This window comes from Gossypium arboreum, chromosome 13 (genome assembly GCF_025698485.1).
Source record: "Gossypium arboreum isolate Shixiya-1 chromosome 13, ASM2569848v2, whole genome shotgun sequence".
NCBI classification, from domain to species: Eukaryota; Viridiplantae; Streptophyta; class Magnoliopsida; order Malvales; family Malvaceae; genus Gossypium; species Gossypium arboreum.
The window spans coordinates 112,409,271-112,430,618 of record NC_069082.1 but is presented as its reverse complement, the minus strand read 5'-3'; the positions used below and the strand labels follow the sequence as shown (position 1 = coordinate 112,430,618).

Here is a 21,348-nt window from a genome sequence, read left to right as displayed (position 1 = left end):
TTTTATTTTTCTTCTGATGAAAAGAAAATTACTTTTTCTTTTCTATTTTCTTATCTAGCACGCCTATAAAAAATTTAGGTTTTTCATCATTCTAATTTTCTACCTCTTTAATTTTTCATCGTTTCAGTTTTTTTTTACTCTATAGCTTAAAAGAAAATTTGAAGTCCTCAAAAGATAGTAAATATGTTTCAATTGAAAAAAAAAATTCTAAATGAGGCAAGCAAAAGCAACTTGTAAAAGTCAATAGCTTTTTTTCTTTTATCTTGCTTCTGGCATTCCAATGGTGAAATCATTAGATGTTAAGAGTTTGTGGGCGTTTGATGAAGACGACGTACATTCAACAAAATCCCTTTCAGTGAAAAAACCTGGTTGTTTGGGGTTTGGGAAGTTATCTTCTAGACTTTGTTGCACGAACAAGCCAACATGGATTGATCTCATTGTTTCAGATGGAATGCAAGTTCCCCTAATTGTTGATGCTACCAACTTCATGGATTTTCCTTCACCAAACAGTCTCCATGCCTACATATTCACCAAACAAACACTTGAATACATTTTATCAAACATGGTTTGAGAAAGACATACATGGCCAAGAAGAATAAGATGATGATCTGGATGACAGAAACCTCTGTTACGCTTTCCTGTTATGATTTCAAGCGCCAATACTCTATAGTTGAAGACTTCGAATTTAATGGGGTATAGACCATCAATTGCATACTCAGGAGCCATATAACCACCGCATATAATTATGAATTTTATGTCAAACCTCCAATAGCATGAACCTAATTGAATTAAAACTTGGTTGTTTCGGATTTTTACTCATTATGTTCCTACCGCTTTGTTTGTGTTTGCCTCAGTTTCCTTTTCTCCAAAACTCCTAGCCAGTTTAAAGTCTGAAATTTTAGGGTTCATTTCATTGTCTAATAGAACATTACCAGCTTTCAAATCTCTATGTATTATGTTGGATATTTGAATGGAGACAATAGAATTGGAGACTTATATGGAAATAAACAGTACACTTCGAGGTGCGGGTGACGCTTTCTAAAGAGAACTATTTTCCTCCACACAAAGTTGCTAGAGGGTTAAGACAAAAGTCCTCTCGGGATATAACGAAGTTTTGAATTTCCTTTTATTAGCAAAATAGAAGAATTTCCTAATTTTTACTCTATCTTTTGAAAATAAAATTGATTGTAATTGTATATTTGTGAGCACCATAATGCCTTTATTTATATGCACTCAATGAATACAATTTGAAGAGCCACAAACTGTCATATTGGACATACTCCTTGGCAGAAACATGTCCCATGGAAATGAATTCATTGGATGATAAATCATCACTTTTAATTTGAATAGTGCTTATGAATAACTAAATTTGTAAAATGATAAATCATCACTTTTAATTTGAATAGTGCTCATATTAATTTGCAATCTATACTTTCCATCAATCCCATATAGATTGTTAATTCCAGAAAATAAGTACGCAACAATTATGCATAAAGAAGGGTGTCCGCATATTGAACCTTCCTTTATGTAAACTCTCAAATTATCAACAAAGTGAATGGTGGCTAGTCACTTGAATCATCACTCCTAAAGTTAATACCGGAAAAATTTCACACATAATCGTAAAGTATTAGAATAAGCATTTAATTTGCTTTAGCACCATTATGGCCATGTGCTCATCTCGTTTCATGAACATGTACAAGAGAAAACCATAAAGAAAATCTCGTTGAAGCGGCATCACTTTATGTCCATATAAGTGAATTTCATGACAATTAATGTCCATCCATTAAGAGTAAAACTCATCCTTTTAAAACATAAACACTGAATCCTGATCCCTAGTGTATGATGTCATTCGATAACTTGTTATTACCCTTTGAACCTTGGAACTAACTTTTGGCTAAAATAAGGCAGGGTTTCCATTATCAATTACGCGATTAGAATGGTTTTAATCCCATCTTAGTGGTTGTACTCTTAACCAAATCTCTTGACAAACCTTTTGTCAATGGATCCGTTAAATTGTCAATTGACTTAACATAGGTAACAGTTATCACACCGTCCCTAATCAATTGTCTCACATACTCATGTCTCAAATTTATATGTCTAGACTTTCTATTGTACACCTTATTGTACGCTCGAGACATGGTAAATTCACTATCACAATATACCAAAATGATGAACTTACGTTGTGGCCACAACTTTATATCTAGCAAGAGATCTCTAAGCCATTTCACTTCCTTGTCAGTAGCTGCTAAGGCTATAAATTCAGCCTCCATAGTTGAATGTGAAATGCATGTTTGTTTCTTGGAGGCCCAACTAATGGCTCCACCTCCGATTGTAAAAATCCATCCCGATGTGGACTTATTGTCACTTAGACTTGTAATCCAACTTGCATCCAAGTAACCTTCTAGTACTACGGGATAATTACTATAGAATAATCCCAAAATTTTTGTTTTCTTAAGATAGCCAAAAATTCTACAAATTCCTTTCCAATTATCAATACTAGGACACCTTGTAAATCTCGCCAATTTGTACACAACAAATGTGATGTCGGGTCTAGTGCAATGCATTGCATACATTAGACTTCTGATCGCGCTAGTGTACTTAATTTGCGCTATAACCATGCCATTATTCTCACTTAACTTGAAGTTCGAATCGTATGGATTCAAGTGTTTAAACTTTTCCAATACTTTCTCAATGTAGTGAGATTGACTTAGTGCAAAGCCATTTTCATGCTTTTCCACCTTTATTCCTAGAATTGTATCTACCTCATTGAGATCCTTTATTTTAAATTTTAAAGCTAGATACTCTTTGGTCTCACGAACACCTTCTATGTTCGTACAAAAAATGAACAAATCCTCTACATAGAGACAAATAATTACACTCGATCAATTTACACACCTTATGTTCATTCCCAAGAAGCACAAAACCTTCTGGTTGATCTATGTAGACTTCCTCTTCAAGATCACCATTCAAAAAAGTCGTCTTAACATCTATTTGATGTATATGTAACTTATGGATAGATGCAAATGCTATAAGAATTCGAATGGAGGTCATCCTAGGCACTGGTACATAAGTGTCAAAATAATCTAGGCTTTCTTTTTGCCTAAATCTTTTAGCCACCAACCTAGCCTTAAAGGTTGGAGAACCCTTTATTGGAGTATTCTTCCTTTTAAACACCCATTTAAACACGATAGGCTTTAATCTATGAGGAAGATCAACTAGAATCCAAATATTGTTGGATAATATTGAATCCATTTCATCATTGATCGCCTTTTTTTTCCAAAATGTTGCATCTCTAGAAGTCATTGCTTCACCATAGGATTGTGGATCATCATTCATATAAACATTATGGGGATCTTCTTAATTACGGATTCTTTATTTCCCTTAATAAGGAATGCCAAAGATTGCGAGGAAATGAAATTAGGACCAAAGTCCTTTACTTCTCTCACTTTGACTTTTCCTCGGCTCCATATCCTTATTATCATAAAGACTTCTTTTGGTTTGATCACTTAAGATCATTGGTTGATATTCTTTTTCTGAATCTGTTGAATCATTAAAAACCTTTTTTTCAATGAATACAACATCTCTTGTTTCAATTATCTTATTTGACATTAAGTCAAAAAACACGATAAGCCTTAGAGTGTTGAGCATATCCAACGAATGCACCATTGATGGCTCTTGGACCTAACTTTGTTCTCTGTTGGTCGGGAACTCTATAGTAAGCCAAACACCCCCACACTTTGAAATAATCTGAGTTTGACATTTGACCCTTCCATAACTCATATGAAGATACTTTGAATTTTATCGATGGTATTCTGTTAAAAATATAATACGCAATCAATAATGTTTCACCCTATAGATTATATGGAAGTTTAGCATTTAAAAACATCAAGTTAACTATATATACTAAAGTACAGTTCTTTCTTTCTGCCAAACCATTTTGTTACGGAGTATAAGGCGCGGAACACTTATGTACCACACCTTGTTCCTCACAAAATATATTAAATTCATTTGAAAAATATTCACCACCTCTATCACTATGAAGCATTTTGATTTTCTTACTAAACAAATTCTCAACCTCAATTTTAAAACGTATAAACTTATCAAAAGCCTCGTCTTTACTTCTCACACACATAAGTAAATATAGAGAAGTCGTCTATAAAAGTGATAAAATATCGTTTTCCACCTCATGTTAATGCTCCATTTAATTTACAAACATTCGAATGAATTGAATCTAACACTTGCGAATTCCTTTTACTTTTATTAGGAAACGACTTCTTAGTCATTTTTGATTGAATACAAATTTCACATTTATCCACAAACTCATTAATTCTTAGACTTATATAAACATTCTTTTGCATATATTGTAAAGTTTTAAAATTAAAATGTGCTAAATCCGCATGCCACAAATGATAAGATTCAACAATATAAGTAGAAGAATTAATTTTATTCATATTAATGCTCAACTTGAACATACCCTTGTTACAATATCCTTTTCCTACATTTATATCACCTTTAAGCAAGACAAACTTATCGGATTCCAAGATAATCTTGAATCCTTTGTTACACAGAATACTTGCAGACACTAAATTCTTTCTCACATTGGAAACATGCAACACATTGGTCAAAGCCAGTTTCTTTCCAGATGTGAAGTTGAGTTTCACCATCCCTTGATCAAGCACCTTAACCGATTGATAGTTTCCTATAAGCACTTCACAGTTTGCCACTAGTTCATAACTCTTGAATTGTTGTCGGTTATTACACACATGGACAGTAGCTCCAGAGTCGAGCCACCAATTATAAGACTTATCAGTCATAGCTATATTGAATTCAACAATCATGCCAATCATCAAACTCTCGATTCCTTCTGTAACCATGGCCACTAAGTCTATTTCTTCCATCATATTGGCTTTGGAAGTTGTGACATCTTGTTTCTTTTTGAGAAGTCTGCAATTTTTAATATAGTGTCCTTTCTTATTGCAATTATAACAATTGCGAGATTTTTTCTTCTTGTCTTGCACATCCCTGGTCTCAGATGTATCCTTTCATTTACCATTTTGAGAGTTCTTAGACTCGCTCACATGGTTCACTTTAGAACTTTGAGAAAGATACACCGCATCACGCTTCTAAGTTTCCTCTTCAATTTGCAAATGCCTAAGTATTTTCTCCACAGTGAAATCCTTTGCCATATGAAAAAGTTTCTTCCGATAATTGTTTCAAGACAAGGGCAACTTTGAGATGATATCTCGACTTGTAACAATTCCAGAATAACAACTTTTAAGTTACAAAGTCTGCTTATAAGGACTTGTAGTTCATGGACTTGATCCATGATCGGGATACTATTGAGCATATTAAATTCGAAATACTTTATCATTAAAAATTTATCAGTACCTTCTTTCTTGGTTTTATATTTCTCTTCAAGAGCTTTCCATATTTCCACCGAGGACTGCATCGACATGTAAAGATCATACAATCGATCAGACAAGGCTCAACATGTGAAATTGTCTTTTTCGCATTTCTTCTTGAGTTCAGCCACTTTCGCAATTTCATCGGAGTTTACATTGAGAGCAAGATCTTTCACGGGTTGTAGGTTTGGATCTAGAACGTATACCACATTTAAAATAGTAAGAAGGAACAACATTTTATCCTTCCAACGATTGAAGTTTGAACCATTGAATCGGTCAAGTTTCATAAATTTTTGGTTCATCACTTTGAATGCAATGTTAGCCTCCGTCGTTATCTTCAAAAATAGTTCACTTTGATTGTTGGGTATTTGAGTAGAGACAATAGAATCAGAGACTTATATGGAAATAAACAGTACACTTCAAGGCGTGGATGACACTTTCCAAAGGGAACTATTTGCCCCCATACAAAGTTGCCAGAGGGTTAAGACAAAGTTCTATCCGGGATACAACGAAGTTCTGAATTTCCTTTTATTAGCAAAATCAAGGAATTTTCTAATTCTTACTCTATCTTCTAAAAATAAAATTGATTATAATTGTATATCTGTGAGCACCATAATGCCTCTATTTATATGCACTCAATGAATACAATTTGAAGAGCCACAACCCGTCATATTGGACATATTCCTTGGGAGAAACATGTCTCATGGAAATGTATTCATTGAATGATAAATCATTACTTTTAATTTGAATAGTGCTTATGAATAATTAAATTTGTAAGATGATAAATCATCACTTTTAATTTGAATAGTGCTCATGTTAATTTGCAATCTATACTTTCTATCATATTATTCTTTGTCTTGAATCTTGATAGAGATAAAGTAGCCCACGAGCAATCCCATTGATAATGTTATATCGTGTAGGCCAATCCAATAGCTTGATTTGAGTTTCATCTGTTTTGATATTTTTTCATTCAAAGTTAGCCATAAATTTTACTACATTTATAGTGATTACAAACGTAAAGAATGTTATTACCATAAATAAGAATTGATTTTATGAGCTGTTGGAATCAGAAACACGTATAGAAAATAAAAACATCGATATTTTTGTTAGACATAAATTAATATACCAAGATCTTTACATCAGCCTGTATGCAACATCTCAAAAGCTTCATTAAGTTTTGATGTTGAAGTTTTGCAATGTGTATCATTTCATTCTTGAACTCATCAAGTCCTCCTCCAGATCTCTCCATTGTAATTTCTCGCCCATCCTTCAACACCCCCTGCAAAGTTATACAAACTATGTTCATCCTTGTAAGTTATTTATATTTAACACTAAGTAATATAGATACTATGGAGTTTAAACAAGAGTGTTACCTTATAGACTGTTCCAAAACCGCCTTGTCCGAGTTTGTTCTTGAGTGTCAATTGCGAAAACAATTGTGGCTAAATCAAATGATGGTAAGTCTAACTCTTCCTTCTGATCTTTAGCACTGAAACTACTTTTAGGGATAAATATCTCCAATTCTGCGAAGTAAGACTCGGATAAAATATACAAGGATACAACCAATATTGATTGAAAATGCCAGTTAGTTACCTTGAATATACAAATCCATAGCCCAAGAAGGTTTTGTACTAGGTAATGGTACTCGGATTCGAATATATATATATTTAAAACTAGTTACATGATGGTCTTTGAAAGGGTTATACTCGTATCTGATTTTGAGTCGAATATTTGTGTGGGAACTGTTGTCACAAGGCTAGACCTTTCATCCTGCAATCCATGCTGCCTTAGGCGATCCGCTTGTCCAAACTCGCCTAAGTTAGCCTTTACACCTAAAAATAAGGATTCCTTAAGAATTTCTCCAATGCATCAATTTGTATAGCGGAAGCGATTATGCCAAAAGAAGCTACAAATAAGCAAAAAAAAGCTAAAGAAAGAATGCACACAAGGTGTTTGAGTACATGCCTAAGAATTCTATTACTCTAAAGAATTCAACATACAATGAATGATTTACAAATGAGGTGGAGGCTCTCTATTTATAGTTGAGTTCTCCAAAACCGATAGTCAAGATATGTTTACATCGACGGACGAGATTAACGATATCCTATGATTTAAGGGATTTACAAAATATACCTTATCAAATCTAATCTAATCTTTACAAGATATGATTCCCTTTATCTTTTAAGATTAGTTACCCAAAATAGCCTAAGTTGCTATATCTTTATTATCGGGCCAACCAGGCTTCAATCTGACAGACTTCTCTAACAATTTCTAGAATCGGGCCAGTTTTCATGGGCTAAATGATCCCTATCTGATCAATCGACCTCCATGGGACGCATCTTGTGTCATGGTCATGGACTTTGAACTTTCTCCCGTGACATTCTCCCGTACTTATTATCGTAACGCCCTCGTTGTGACTTCTAAATGACACTGGCTTGATTCACCTTGAAACTCTCTCGTTGTCTTGGCCTCTCCCTGACTTGTCTTGTGATGGGGTCGTCCCTTACTTTGAAACCTTTACCTCGACTTTCATCACCTCTTAACTTGAACCGTTGCACTCGCTGGTACATCTCGTTGGCAAGAAGTCTCTGCTCTAACTTTCCTCAATTTTGACTTGTTCCCATTGGAATCCCCTTGATTCTCACATTTTGGCTTCGTTCCGCCCACAGTCCCTTTGCCTTCTTGCTTAAGAACTTTGAAAGGGCCCCTACGACCTTACCAAGCCAGCAAGTTGGAATTCAAAACATTATCAAGGTCATTGCAATGTACCTTACTCGCAGTATTTACTCGTTACGACCGCTTTTGCATCACTTCTTTCCCCTCAAAGTCCGATGCACAATCCACCTTCCCCAAAGGTGGCATCTTCACAGTTGACTCCACAGGTCTCATGTCAGACTCACGCTCCACTAACTTTCTAAAGGGGCTTTCGTAGCATTCTGTTCTATCTAGTTAATGTTTCTCTCATACGAAACATCTTCGACTAGTTGGATTGATGACAACACCTTGGTCCCAACCTTCATATCCTGATGCACTGGCACAAAAATCTTCGATAAAGGACCAGTGACAATATAGATTTTATCGGCCCATGAAAACAGAACCGTCTGAATCCTATCAGGGAAGTTTAAACCAAGTATATAATCGTAATCATCTAATTGGGTTACCTCAAAGTCTTTCTTGCCTTTCCATTCACCGATTTGTAGCTCCACACTACGAGCTACTCCCACAGTTGGGGCCTCCTCGGAATTTACTGTCTTGATCTTCTTATTCAATTTCCTAATCGACAGACCAAGCTTCTTGGCAGCCTTTTCCTATATGAACAAGTCTGATGCTCCCGTATCAATAAGAGCACTCCACTTCTGACCCGCAATGTTGATGTCCACAAACATCAACCTTTCTCTACTATTTCTTTTGTTAGGAATAAGTACCATCGAACTGACCCTCGATGTATTTCCCTTAATAGACTCCGCCTCTTCCTTCGGCTTATCATTTTTTTGGATAGCCGACATCATCAATCTCTTTGGACATTTTCACAGCATGTGTGGTCCTTGACAAAGGAAGCATTTTATCTTCTTCCCTTTGTCTCTTGGGTTACTAGATCCCCGCTTCCCATCTTGTGGTTTCCCATTGCAACTTGTGCTATCGGTTTCCTGCTTTGTATCTCTTGGCTTCTCATTGTCACTTGTGCTATCAGTACTGTGGCCATCATCGTTATGTCCCTCTTCATCTTCCTCATAGTTTTTCTCACCATTGCCCTTTCTATTGGGCTGAGACAATTCGAACTTGTTTTTCGTTGGACCAAGTTCAACAAAGGAATCTGGTTCGGCCATGGCTACAGTAAGTTCGATGATCCCTTGCCTACGCAACTCATGTTTTGCCCACGGCTTTAACCCATCATTGAACCAATATAATGCTTCTTTCTCACTCAAATCGAAGATTTCAAGCATCAACTCACTAAATACCCTAATATACTCCTGAACAGTGTCATGTTGAGTGAAACGATGCAGCTTAGCCCGAGCCTTCTTCTCGGCATACTGTGGGTAAAACTGCTTCTTCAATTCTCTTTGGAACTCCTCTCAAGTTCCAATTACGTTCCCACACGTTTCTCATCTGTGGACCTATGACGCCACCATAAGAGAGCCACATCAAAAAAATAGATTGAAGTAGTGTTTACCTTAATTGCATCATCCTCGAGGCCCATCGCTCGGAAGTATTGCTCCATCTCCCACAAGAAGTTGTCCATATCTCTTGCGGACCTTGCACCCTTAAACTTATTCGGTTTGGGAACATCCATTGCTTGTTGCTTCAGCCTTAAAGACAACATTCCATTACTCAATGTAGCTTTGTAAATCGTGAGTTCCTCCTTGAGCTCTTCAATTTCTTTCTTCATGGCTAACACCATCTCTTCGATATTCGCATCCCTCTCTGCCAGCTTTTTCGTAGTTGAATTGACTAATTCACTCATCTTTTCTGCATTGGGACCAAGAGAATCCAACACAAAATCTCTGAGCTGCTCTTCTATTAAGTCAAACCCATCTGTGTGTCCCTCTACCAACTCAAGCATCTCTTTCATGTTCCCTATAGACTCCTCGAGCTTAACCACTCGATTTTCCAAAGCTGTCAACATGTCCCTCGAGCGACTTGCTTTTCTAGCCCTCTCACGAGCTTGCATTGACTCATTTTGATCAACAAATTCTTTCAACATCCCAATAGTGCTTTCAAACCAATAGCTTGGATACCACTTGTCACGGGGCTAGACCTTTCATCTCGCAATCTTTGCGGCCTTAGATGATCTGCTCGTCTAAACTCGCCTAAGTCAACCTTTACACCTAAAAATGAGGATTCCTTATGAATTCTTCCAAGGCACCAATTTGTATAGCGGAAGCGATTGTGCCAAAAGAAGCTACAAATAAGTAAAAGAAAGCCAAAGAAAGAATGCACACAAGGTGTTTGAGTAAATGCCCAAGAATTCTATTACTCTGAAGAATTCAACATACAATGGATGATTTACAAATGAGGGGAAGGCTATCTATTTATAGTTGAGCTCCCCCAAAATCGACGGTCAAGATATATTTGCATCGACAGACGAGATTAACGATATCCCATGATTTAAGGGATTTACAAGATATGCCTTATCAAATCAAATCTAATCTTTACAAGATATGATTCCCTCTATCTTCTAAAATTAGTTACCCAAAATAGCCTAAGTTGTCATATCTTCATTATCGGGCCAACCAGGCTTCAATCTGACAGGCTTCTCCAACAATTCTTGGAATCGGGCCAGTTCTCGTGGACTAAATGTTCCCATCTAATTGATCGACCTCCACGGGGCGCATCTTGTGTCATGGTCACGGGCTTTGAACTTTGGCCCGTGACATTAGATTCAACATGAAATTTTCTGCCATGATCTGATGAATAATTAAAAGAATAAATAAATAAACAAATGGAAGTGTTAAATAGCTGTGATGTATACCAATTTTTTCATGAGGTCTCTTCCTCTAAATATATAAGATCAAGGATAAGCCACGGATCAATACTGCTGCAGATAACACTGAGATGAATGCAATTCTAATTCTTTCCTTCTTGGACTTTGTACTCCCTATTTCATCCAAATCACACCAGGAATCTTCAAGTCAGACATTATTATATGAATACAAATTTAATCTATATATCTATATATTACTATCCTGCTATAATTCCGAAACTTAATTTGTTCGTTCATGTAATCATAGGCAGGATCTAAGCCTCATAGGATTAAGGAGAAAAGAAAATTTCATACCTAGTTCTGATGCGGCCAACCTTACGTATAAATCTTGTCCATTAGCGCTAAATTGTTGAATATCAATCAGATCAACAAACCAAAGCATGCACCCACTTCCTCCATTTCTTATATCCAAGTTGGAATATGCAGTACAAAAGCAATTTCTTGCACACAGATTCTTGCACTCATCAAGATTCATGCTGTAATTAAACCACGACTGTCTCGAATTTGGTAATTTCACATTCGAATACTTCAAAAACCTATCACTCTTGCATTTCAACAGAGTTATTCTCACACAACCATGAGACCTGTTGTCAGTGTCCCTAACGTTCTGAGATTTTGGCACGAACCCTTTCAGACATCCGCATTTAAGGTCGGTCGCATTGCAACTTCGGTATGAACAACATTGTGCATAACTGTCACAAGGGTCCATTTGAACTGTCACAAAAACTAACCAACTTTGGGTTCCATCAGTCCATGTTTGTCGCTCCCATAGTCCATCATGGGTCAACACCATCCTCAAAAGAACCAAGCTATCATGAAGCACATAGGTGTCATATACTTCCTTCTCATTGATCACCACAGAAACTGTGAAGAACTTGTTTGGTTTTAGTTCATGTGTGCCGCTAAACCGGATACCGTTCCAAGGTCCAGGTCGAAACCTAATCACCGAACTATTTCGAAGTACAAGTTCCGGAAATCCACCCATGTCGAACCGATAAGTAAAATTACCAAGAGAAGGATCATCAAGAGTTTTCCAGGACGAAAGACATCAACCCAGGCCTGTGACTAAGTTCCTTCCAAGCTTCATCCCTTCAAGTAATGTATCACATGGATAATCAAAGCTTTGCACAAGAAATTTTCGGGATCATTACTTTCATTTTCGTCTTTCACGACCGAGTTTCCCGAATCGAGGAGCGTCGCCGATAGATTTCGAGGCGACCTGGATGTGTCTGAACGCCAAATGGTGCTTCCGTTATGAATCTGGAGGATTAAAATCCCTTGTTTGGTGAGTTTCAAAATGGTTGATGAACCATTGAGGGGTGATTCTCGGTTGGCTACCCATACTGTAGTTTTGATTGGCATTCGTTTGTACCAGATTCCCAGGTACTTCTTGGTGGTTGAATCTTCCATTTGCTGAAACTATTGTCTCACCATCTTTAAGTAATTGAGTTGCATTCAAGGTGTCCACTGCAGTGGATATTGTCAGATTAGCAAACAGAAAGGAGCAAAAAATAAGTATGGCAGAGGCTTCCATTGATACACGATGAACAACTACACTTGTAATTAAATATTTTCCTTAGCTAATGAATAAAATTCTAGAAACTAAAACTCCTGTTCAGAAATTTTCTTTCTTGTAAATATTGAATTCCCATTCTTAAATCCATTGAATGTTAGCTTTTTGATGTTATTGAAGAAAAAGAAATATTAAATACTGATATTGTTATACTAGGAAACAAGGTTTTTCTTTTTTCTTTCACCAAGCTTTCTGATATAGAAGAAAACTCCATACTCAAAATTGTGGGGCATCACCGGAAAATAAATTAAAATTTTTATATATCTTTTTTGTTCTCCTATCACATGGCATAATTGGATATTAATTAATTAATTAATAATTAAAATAAATTATTTAAACTATTATTTGAGTTTCTTGTACACCAAAACAGTTCTAAAATTATTAAAATATATTTTAATATTTAAAATAAATTATATTATGATATGAGTGATTTTTATATTTTAAATAAAATTATTAAAATTTTGCAATGTCATATTATCAAGTATCAACATTTACAAAATTTGACCTTTATCACTTTAATTAATATTCTTTTGTAAATTTAAATTAATTTCTAATAAAAATATTAAAGTTGAAAATGAGTGGACAAAATGTTTCTATACACTGGACGTAGTCAACTGTGCACACTTGCTTTCTTCCTTTACGTTTGCTTGATACATTGGTTGCTTATGTTATTTTGTGAAGTGCAGTCAAAGCACGACGACCCTTCTAATGCTGCATTAATTAACGCTGCCATTGATTTTTTTTCCACCAAACCTATACAAGAGATTATCCTACTTATCACTAGCTAATACATAAATTAAACTATTAGGGGAGTCCTATCTGACTAAAGAAATTTATAGTTTGGAGGATCTTTAGTTGTAGAAATGTCAAATTGGAAGTTGATTTTAATATGATTTTTTTTTCGAAACATATATTTGAGTGATTTAAATATCGTATTAAGGAGTACTTTATACTAAACAATCAAAGATGATAAATAAATATTAGAGATTTTGTCGGTTGACATAAAACACATAATGGTAGTGACATTCACTTCAATCTCTAAATGAGTCTATTTAAATCCCAAGCCAAATCTAAACAATCTCTCAAAGCCCAAAGTTCAGCCTCAACACCAAGTCCGTTTTTGACATTTTTAAGGTCTTAGGCAAAACAATAAAAATAAAATTTTAAGTTCTTTAAAATTTGGAAAACAAATTGAGGCCCATTACAAATTAGAAAACAATATTTTGAACCCTTCAACCTTAAGCTCTGAATAGCCACACCTACAAATGATTCCTAGGGTCGGACTTGCTCAACACATGTAATTTTTGAGATATGTTGATAAGGTCCAATTATCCGAATGGTTCTTTATATTGGCTCCTATCCCGCTTTTTCAAAATTTTCGATTGAAAATCTATCAATATTAAATTTAAACTTGTCAATCGAAAGTAGTTTCCAAGACACAAGAGCAAAGCCGGGTAAATATTTCCTATTAACGAAAAAAAAGTGTACGGCAGAATTATAAATTCTCTTCAAAATTTACTCTTTAGCAATCATTTCCAAAAACAAGTAGTTTACGAGTGAGCCAAAATTGCCGTAATTTAACCGACCAAGCATTTTCAAAAAGGTTACTATAGATTTAATTTAGCCAGTCAACAATAGTACTGAATGGAACTTTAGTATTGAATCCCATACATTTTGAGTAACCTGGCAATCCTTGAATAGATGTAAACCTTATGAAGCATTTAAGCACAAAGGGCATGATGTCGGAGGTAAGACTTGGTGGGAACTATTTTAAGTCCACACTTTCAAATGAATATTTTTATTTTCGAGGTAGCCTAAATAGATGACCACAAATGAGAGCTTTGTTTCGCCCCTGATGCTAAAGAATATGCACTCACAAACAAGAATAAGCCCTTTATTTTTATGGTATAACTTATATGAGGGTTTTTTTTTATATAATAAATCAATAAAAAAATTTGATTATAATAAAATTTTAACTCAAGACATCAATTTAATAAACAATCGATTTTATCATTCTAACCAAAACATCAATTAGTTTGTATATGTATTTCTACTGAATATATTTGCTCTATAATTCTTATTTACTCATATTATGAGTGTGCCATAAATTCAATTTTTTTTAATGTTTTTTCGCTTTATATTTATATATTCATTGGATTAGTTTATAAGGACTTGACACAATTGGTAAAAGTGGAAGTCTTTAGTCCTAAGTACCCAAGTTTGAAACCCACACAATATACAATTATATGTATAAATCTCCAATTTCACCATATAATATTATTATATATGAATTTTAATTTAATTACTAATTCTAATATGAAAATTCGTTGGATTATTATTTGAGAAAACATTTTATTCATCGTCTTAGTCAACTACGACAAAACTTGAAATAATAGAATTTTTTTTAAATACGAGATCAAACTTTTTAAATATAATTATAAACAAATTATAATTTATTTTACCCTCCCTATATTCTATTTTACTTGTATTAACGGTGTATGAAATTTATGTATAAACATCAAATATTATCGTTAAATTACGGAACAAAGTTTTTTTTTTCAAAATTACTGAAATAGACCGATTTTTTTTAAATAAAAGAAATGAGCCGATTTCGCTAAAATGCATCCAACTGGAAGCATTTTTCTCCTTTGACTAGTAAAGTACTTCCAGCTCAGCGCGCTAAGCAAAAACATTTCCAGTTCAACGTTTTTCCTCTTCCCCATCGATCACTTTCAACGACTACTTTAAATAATCATCCCCCCTCCCCAACGGTAAAAAAAAAAAAAAAAACTTTAAATCTCCTACCTACTAATTTCTCACGTTTCTCATGTTTCTCTCTTAAATCTCTCAAATTTCTCAATCAACTCTAAAAAATCTCTCAAATTACTTCTTAAATTTGTTACAAAATTCTATTTCTATCCAAATTCTATTTTTATTATATTTTTATTAATATTTTCAAGAATTTTTTATTAAAAATTTTCTGTTTTCTATATAAATTAGTAATGGTCGAGTCTCTATTCCGTCTTGATAACAAACACATCTCTGTCAAACAACTGCAAATGGTAAGAATAAATTTTAATCTTATTTAATTTTTTATTTCATTGTTATTTTTAACTTTAACATTTTTTTATAATTTTTACATAAATAAACAGAAGATCGAATTTTATAATATCATATTTGTAATCTACTCAGTTTATAAGAGTGAATATATATTTTACATTTTTATATAAAGTTTAAAAATACATACTTAATAAAATTTAAAACTAAAATAACACAACTTTTTCATTTTAATTAAACTCTCTTTATTTATTTTACATCAATTTTGATAAATATTTTCTTACATAATTTTATTTACTTACATTATGAGTTGCCAAAATAAATTTGAGATTAATAATTTAATTTTTTTATAAAAGATAGAGATAATTATTGTTAAAATTAGTATCAATTTCTTCAATTAAATAATATCTCTTTTATTCTTCATCTTATTAATATTTTTCTTGCCGCTGTTTTTCCGATTACAACAATTCGATTCCAATCCTATCAGCTGCCTTGAGGTCTTGAGGTGACTAAGTTAATCAGTTAAATATCAAGTTAAGTTTAAGTATGATATTAACATATATTATATTATTTTAATATTTAATAATTTTATATTAAAATTTTTATATGATTATCTTAATATTATTTTAATATTTATATTAGAGTAGTATTATATATTTAGAATAAATTTATTTTTTAATATATTTTAAATTATATAATATGAAATATTATAAATTTAAAAATAAGTCGAGCCAGTAATGTTCAAATCTAAACTTAGTCTATATTTTAAATAAGTGTAATTTTTTTTTCTCAAACTCATTTTTCGATTCTAATATTTTTACTTAATCCCATATTTTTACTCTTTTATCAGACTGGCCTTCCAACAGGTTTAGTTATAACGCAACATTACCGGCGTCATTTTACGATTTCAATTCTCTTTTTGGCATGGATATTCATGAGACCGAAAACGAATCCACCAGCTTCCGAGAAAAAGGTGAGGTATGAAGCCAAAAGATGCGGTCAACATCTTTGAAATATTCCTATCAGAAACTCCAACGCCGGCCGGATGAGGATATTGGTCTGTAAGAGAAAAGGCCAACTTTGACCACTATCTCATTATCCCTATGAATCCTTTCTAATCTATGCTAAACCTGTCCATCGCAAGTTGCAGAGTTTTTTTTGTCAACCAAACGCCGACTTCAAAGTGAATCACCAAAAGGCCGTTAACGCTAGAACTGGAAATCAAAATTAAAATTTGTAAGACAAAAAATAAAAAGTTGTTGTCGTGGGACCTTCCTTTGAGAAACCTCCGTTCACTGTCAATTTTCAACTTGCCTCATTAATAAAGTGTTTTATATTTTAACATATTCCTATATTTATATTTATATTTTATTTTATTTTATTTTGTCGTTTTTAAATTTATGAAAATATAATTTTTGAACTTTTATAGTGGTCCTAAGTATTTATTTTCTTTGTCTACACCCAGACTGTAGGTTTTAATTATAAATTCATTTAAAAATTAAAAAAGGATAAATTACACCAACAGTCACCCAACTTTGGGGCAGCTAACAAAACAGTCACCTAGGTTTCATTTCAGTCACACAACTTTCGAAAAGTTACAAAACAGTCACTAACGTTATAAAAAAGTGACAAAATAATCACTGATTAACAGTTACCGTTAGAGGGTTAACAAAATTGCTGACGTGGCAAGTTAACTAGCTGGTGTGGCAAGTTAACTTGCCACGTTGGATGAGTAGTCAAAGGTCAAACAAGAAAAGAAAAGATGATTGATCATAATGATTTTTCTTCTTTTTCTTCTCATCTCTCTTCTTCTTCTTCTCCCTCAACCTCTTTCTCTTTATACTTCTTTTATTTTTTCTTGTTCTTCTCTCTTTTCTCTTCATCTTCTTTCTCCCACAACAAAACAATGGCTACAAATCAGGAGCCACAACAACAGTTGCTAAACAACCCCAAGCCACCCGCATCTCTGAAAAACCTTGGGATCACTATGAACCAGTGGATGAAGGATAATGACTAGAATGAGACCATGAAGGCACTGGAAAATCTGACCCACTTGCCTGACTTTGATTAGACGGCTGCCTGAAAATGTCCAATTGTTGATGCTCACCAAAAACCATAGGAAAAGAAGCAGAGGAAGAAGATGATGATGAAGCAGCAGAAGGAGGAGCTACAAATGAAGAAGGAAAAGGTGACAATTATTTTTAAATCGGCATGAGAGCCAACTGTTTTCACTGCAAGCAGATAACTAGACAGTCCTATGGTCCTCAAACTCGAGTTCCTCCTAGTTCTTTGCACCAAAACCACAAGGGCTTAGCCTTATTGATGCCGTGTCTGCAAACTGGCTTCTCGACTCTAATCTCCTCTTTCTTCTAGCTGTACCAGAAGGAGCTTAATACATCAGAGAAAAATGCAAACATCAATTATTACAGAATCTAACTTGCCAAAAATCACTGAATTCGCATTATGAGTCTTGATAGGATTCTATCAATCATGAACCAGTTTTATAGTCATATGAATGAAACTATCTGCGTAAGTGTGCATGTGTAGAGTTGCGGACAAGGTATCGTTTGTTCTGCTTTCATTGCATCCTTGAGATTGCTCAATGTAAGAATAGAACCACCCTCATGATACCCATCCAATTCTTCATGCGAACTCGCATTTGGAAGAGTTGAGCAACAAGTTGACTCACCTATTATTGATCCCATAAATTATATCTCATTCACAAGTTGTTAAAATTTTAAAAATCCTACAAGTAGCAGCAATCCATACATGCTGTTTTGTTTTACCAGAATCTTTAGCAATTCTTCTCCTCCTATCAGGAGACTCGACCAATAACTCTGGCTTCTCCCTTTCCTCTGAAAATAAAATGAAAGAAGAAAGAAGCAAAACAAGAGACATTGTTTGCAAGTGGTAATGCTAGCTCGTTGCAACTTGAGTTCTAAAATTAGATGAGAGCCAACTGTTTTTAAATCGGCATGAGAGCCTCTAAAATCAGCAAAACTTCTTTGAACCCTTGGTGCAGCAGACTCAACCAATTGAGCACTAGTCTCATCTCCTTCCATTTTATCTTATTCTTCTTCTCCTTCTCCTCTTCTTCTTCTTCTTTTTCTCCTCCTCTTCTTTTTCTTCTCTGTTTCTTCTCTTGTTCTTTTTTTCTCTTCTTCTTCTACTGCCTAGGGGTGTTTAGGGTTAAAAATGACTGTTAAAATGATAGCTAACCACCGTTAAATGCCATGTCATCTTTTCCGTCACGTCTGTAACGAAAAATGGTTAAAAGGACTGTTTTGTAACTTTTCGAAAGTTGGGTGACTGAAATGAAATCTAAGTGACTGTTTTGTCAGCTACCTTAAAGTTGAGTGATTGTTGGTGTAATTTACCCATTAAAAAAATATTTATGTATATTATAATTAATTTTATACAAACTATAATTACCATTAATAATCAATACCAAATTAAAAATTTATATATTATTTGGTATTTGGTATTTGAATTTATACTGATATCTCAAATAAAAAATTAATACCCATATAAATCAAAAGTGGGGAGGAGGATGACTTCCAAAAGCCAAAAAGGCAATTGAGAAACTACGCTATTCCTTCCAGAAAATGACAATTATAACCCTATGCAACCTTCCTGGAAGGTAGAAAGGAGGAAGCAGTTCCTGAGCCCTGGACCGAACCATTTGATTTCCCATCTCACGACCACATTACCTGTATCTTAGTTGTCTTTCCCTCTTTCTCCGAAACCTCTACGCTTCTCCTTTCACCCTTCCCTATATATTCCCTTCGACTCCGCCAACATTCTCACTCCCCCTGTTTCCGCCAACATCTTCCACATGGCTAAACCTTCGGCTTCAGCATCTGCAAATCCTTCAACGGGTTTCGAGGATTTCTTGCCTATCATGGCTAACAAGCTTGGAGGGGAAGGTCTCATTGGTGAACTCTGCAATGGGTTTAATTTGTTGATGGACAGTGAAAAAGGGGTGATCACCTTCGACAGCCTGAAGAAGAATTCGGCATTGTTGGGTTTACAGGATTTGAGTGATGATGATTTGAGGTGTATGGTGAAAGAAGGAGATTTCGATGGCGATGGTGCGCTTAACCAGATGGAGTTTTGTGTTCTGATGTTTAGGTTAAGCCCAGAGTTAATGGAAGCGTCTGGGTTTTTCTTGGAAGAAGCTTTTGCAACATGATTTCAAGGATTTTATTTAATCCCCTTCATTTTGCTCTTTCTTTCTTGTAATGAAATTGTAGAATTTGAGATCAGAAATTTGCTTTTTGTCATTGCTTCTCTCATTTTTTTATTCATTCTGGCAAATATAATTATAGCTGAAAATTAAAATGGAAACTGTATAATAATTTCATTTCATTCACATGTTCTACATGTTGTCTATAGCATCTTTCACAAAGCATGCTTCTAAAAAACAAGGATATTCAATTGTTCTATTTTATTCTTTTCGGACTCATTTATAATACACACAATGCAATATTAAACTTCAAATATTTCATTTGCTTTTGCGAATTACCTTAAGCAATTTTAATTTTTTTTATACATGATTTATTTAATTATAATGTTGGAACTAAATAAAATGCTAAAAAAAATTACAAATATGGATCTATTAGTTAAAAATATGAGGTTGAAAAAGAGAAAATATTTTGAAAATAATATTCAAAAAGAACCAATCCTAAGAGATTGGGGCTGGTAAAGTGGAAATTGAAGCAGCAGCATAAATTCCAGGAATTTGTTTTCTTTAGAAATGAAATTTCCATGCAAGTGATGGTAAAATGACGAAATCAAGGTGGAGCCATGTATGTGTATATTTTTATAATTGCAAAATTCTTCTCTTTTAACCGCTTCTATAGTTGCTCAAACTCCAACATTATTAGTATTTCAACATGGTATTTTGGTGGAGCCATTACCAGAAAGGAATGGACAATGAAAACATACTAGTTTGTGGTCAGAGATAAATCAAGGATTTGGTTTCAAGAGGAACAAAATGTAAATATAATCCAATAAGATTATTTCTTAAATTTCAATATACTCTACTTACAAAGAAAACATATATAGAAGTAACTTGAGATATATTTCTTAAAGTTGGGTTTCCTAAGCTGTACTCTTCGAATTTTCATTAAATTAAAGTCATCAATGAAAAAATCGGTTGAAAATTGTAGGGCTACGTCTTTCTCGATGTTTGCTATCAAGTAAATTGTTAGAATTAAGTGACCCAAAATTCTTATTTAAATAAAATACGATGGAAAATAAATGCTGTAAAATAAAAGTAAAATCCATATAGAACTAGACTTCTTTTATTTTATTTTAGAATAAGGTTTTTAAACCTTATTAAACTCCATCTATTTTATATTGATTAGGATAAGGTGTTTCAATCCTACTAGAATATGGCTTTGCAAGCCTATAAATAGACATAGTCTATTCCTCTTGTATTTGAGTAAAATTTTTCGACATAGTAAATTTCCTTCTCCTCCGCCTGTGGTTTTTTTCCGAAAGGGTTTCACGTAAAATTTATGTGTTCTTTATTTTTATTTATTTTATTCTATTTTATTTTTTCACAATTTGGTATCGAGCTTCCGGGTTATTCATCTCGATCACGGTAATGGCGTCTTTGAAGTATGAAATTCATTGTTGGATCGCAACACCGATTTGCGTTGTGGCAAATTAAGATGCAAGCGCTTCTTGCAGATGGATCTAGAGGATGCCCTGCTAGGATAGATAAGATGCCTTCGACATTAACAGATGAAGAGAAGAAGCGTAAGGATCGAAAGGCATTAACACAATTACATCTGCATTTGTCCAACGAAATTTTGCGGGATGTGATG

The 21,348-nt window shown here is 34.1% G+C and overlaps 1 protein-coding gene and 1 pseudogene across 1 annotated transcript; one reads left to right on the top strand and one right to left on the bottom strand.

The window, feature by feature from the left end:
* Positions 1-258: 258 nt before the first annotated feature.
* LOC108462675 (G-type lectin S-receptor-like serine/threonine-protein kinase At4g27290) lies at positions 259-18,576 on the bottom strand (annotated as a pseudogene).
* A 646-nt stretch (positions 18,577-19,222) lies between these two features.
* On the top strand, positions 19,223-19,797 carry LOC108463148 (calcium-binding protein KRP1-like). The gene has a single exon (XM_017763093.2). The coding sequence runs from the start codon at positions 19,350-19,352 to the stop codon at positions 19,704-19,706; it is 357 nt and encodes a 118-aa protein (XP_017618582.1). The 5' UTR covers positions 19,223-19,349; the 3' UTR covers positions 19,707-19,797.
* The last annotated feature ends 1,551 nt before the right edge of the window (positions 19,798-21,348 follow it).

Coding starts and splice junctions, on each gene's coding strand:
- LOC108463148 (XM_017763093.2), top strand. CDS start 19,350: ATGGCTAAACCTTCGGCTTCAGCATCTGCAAATCCTTCAACGGGTTTC.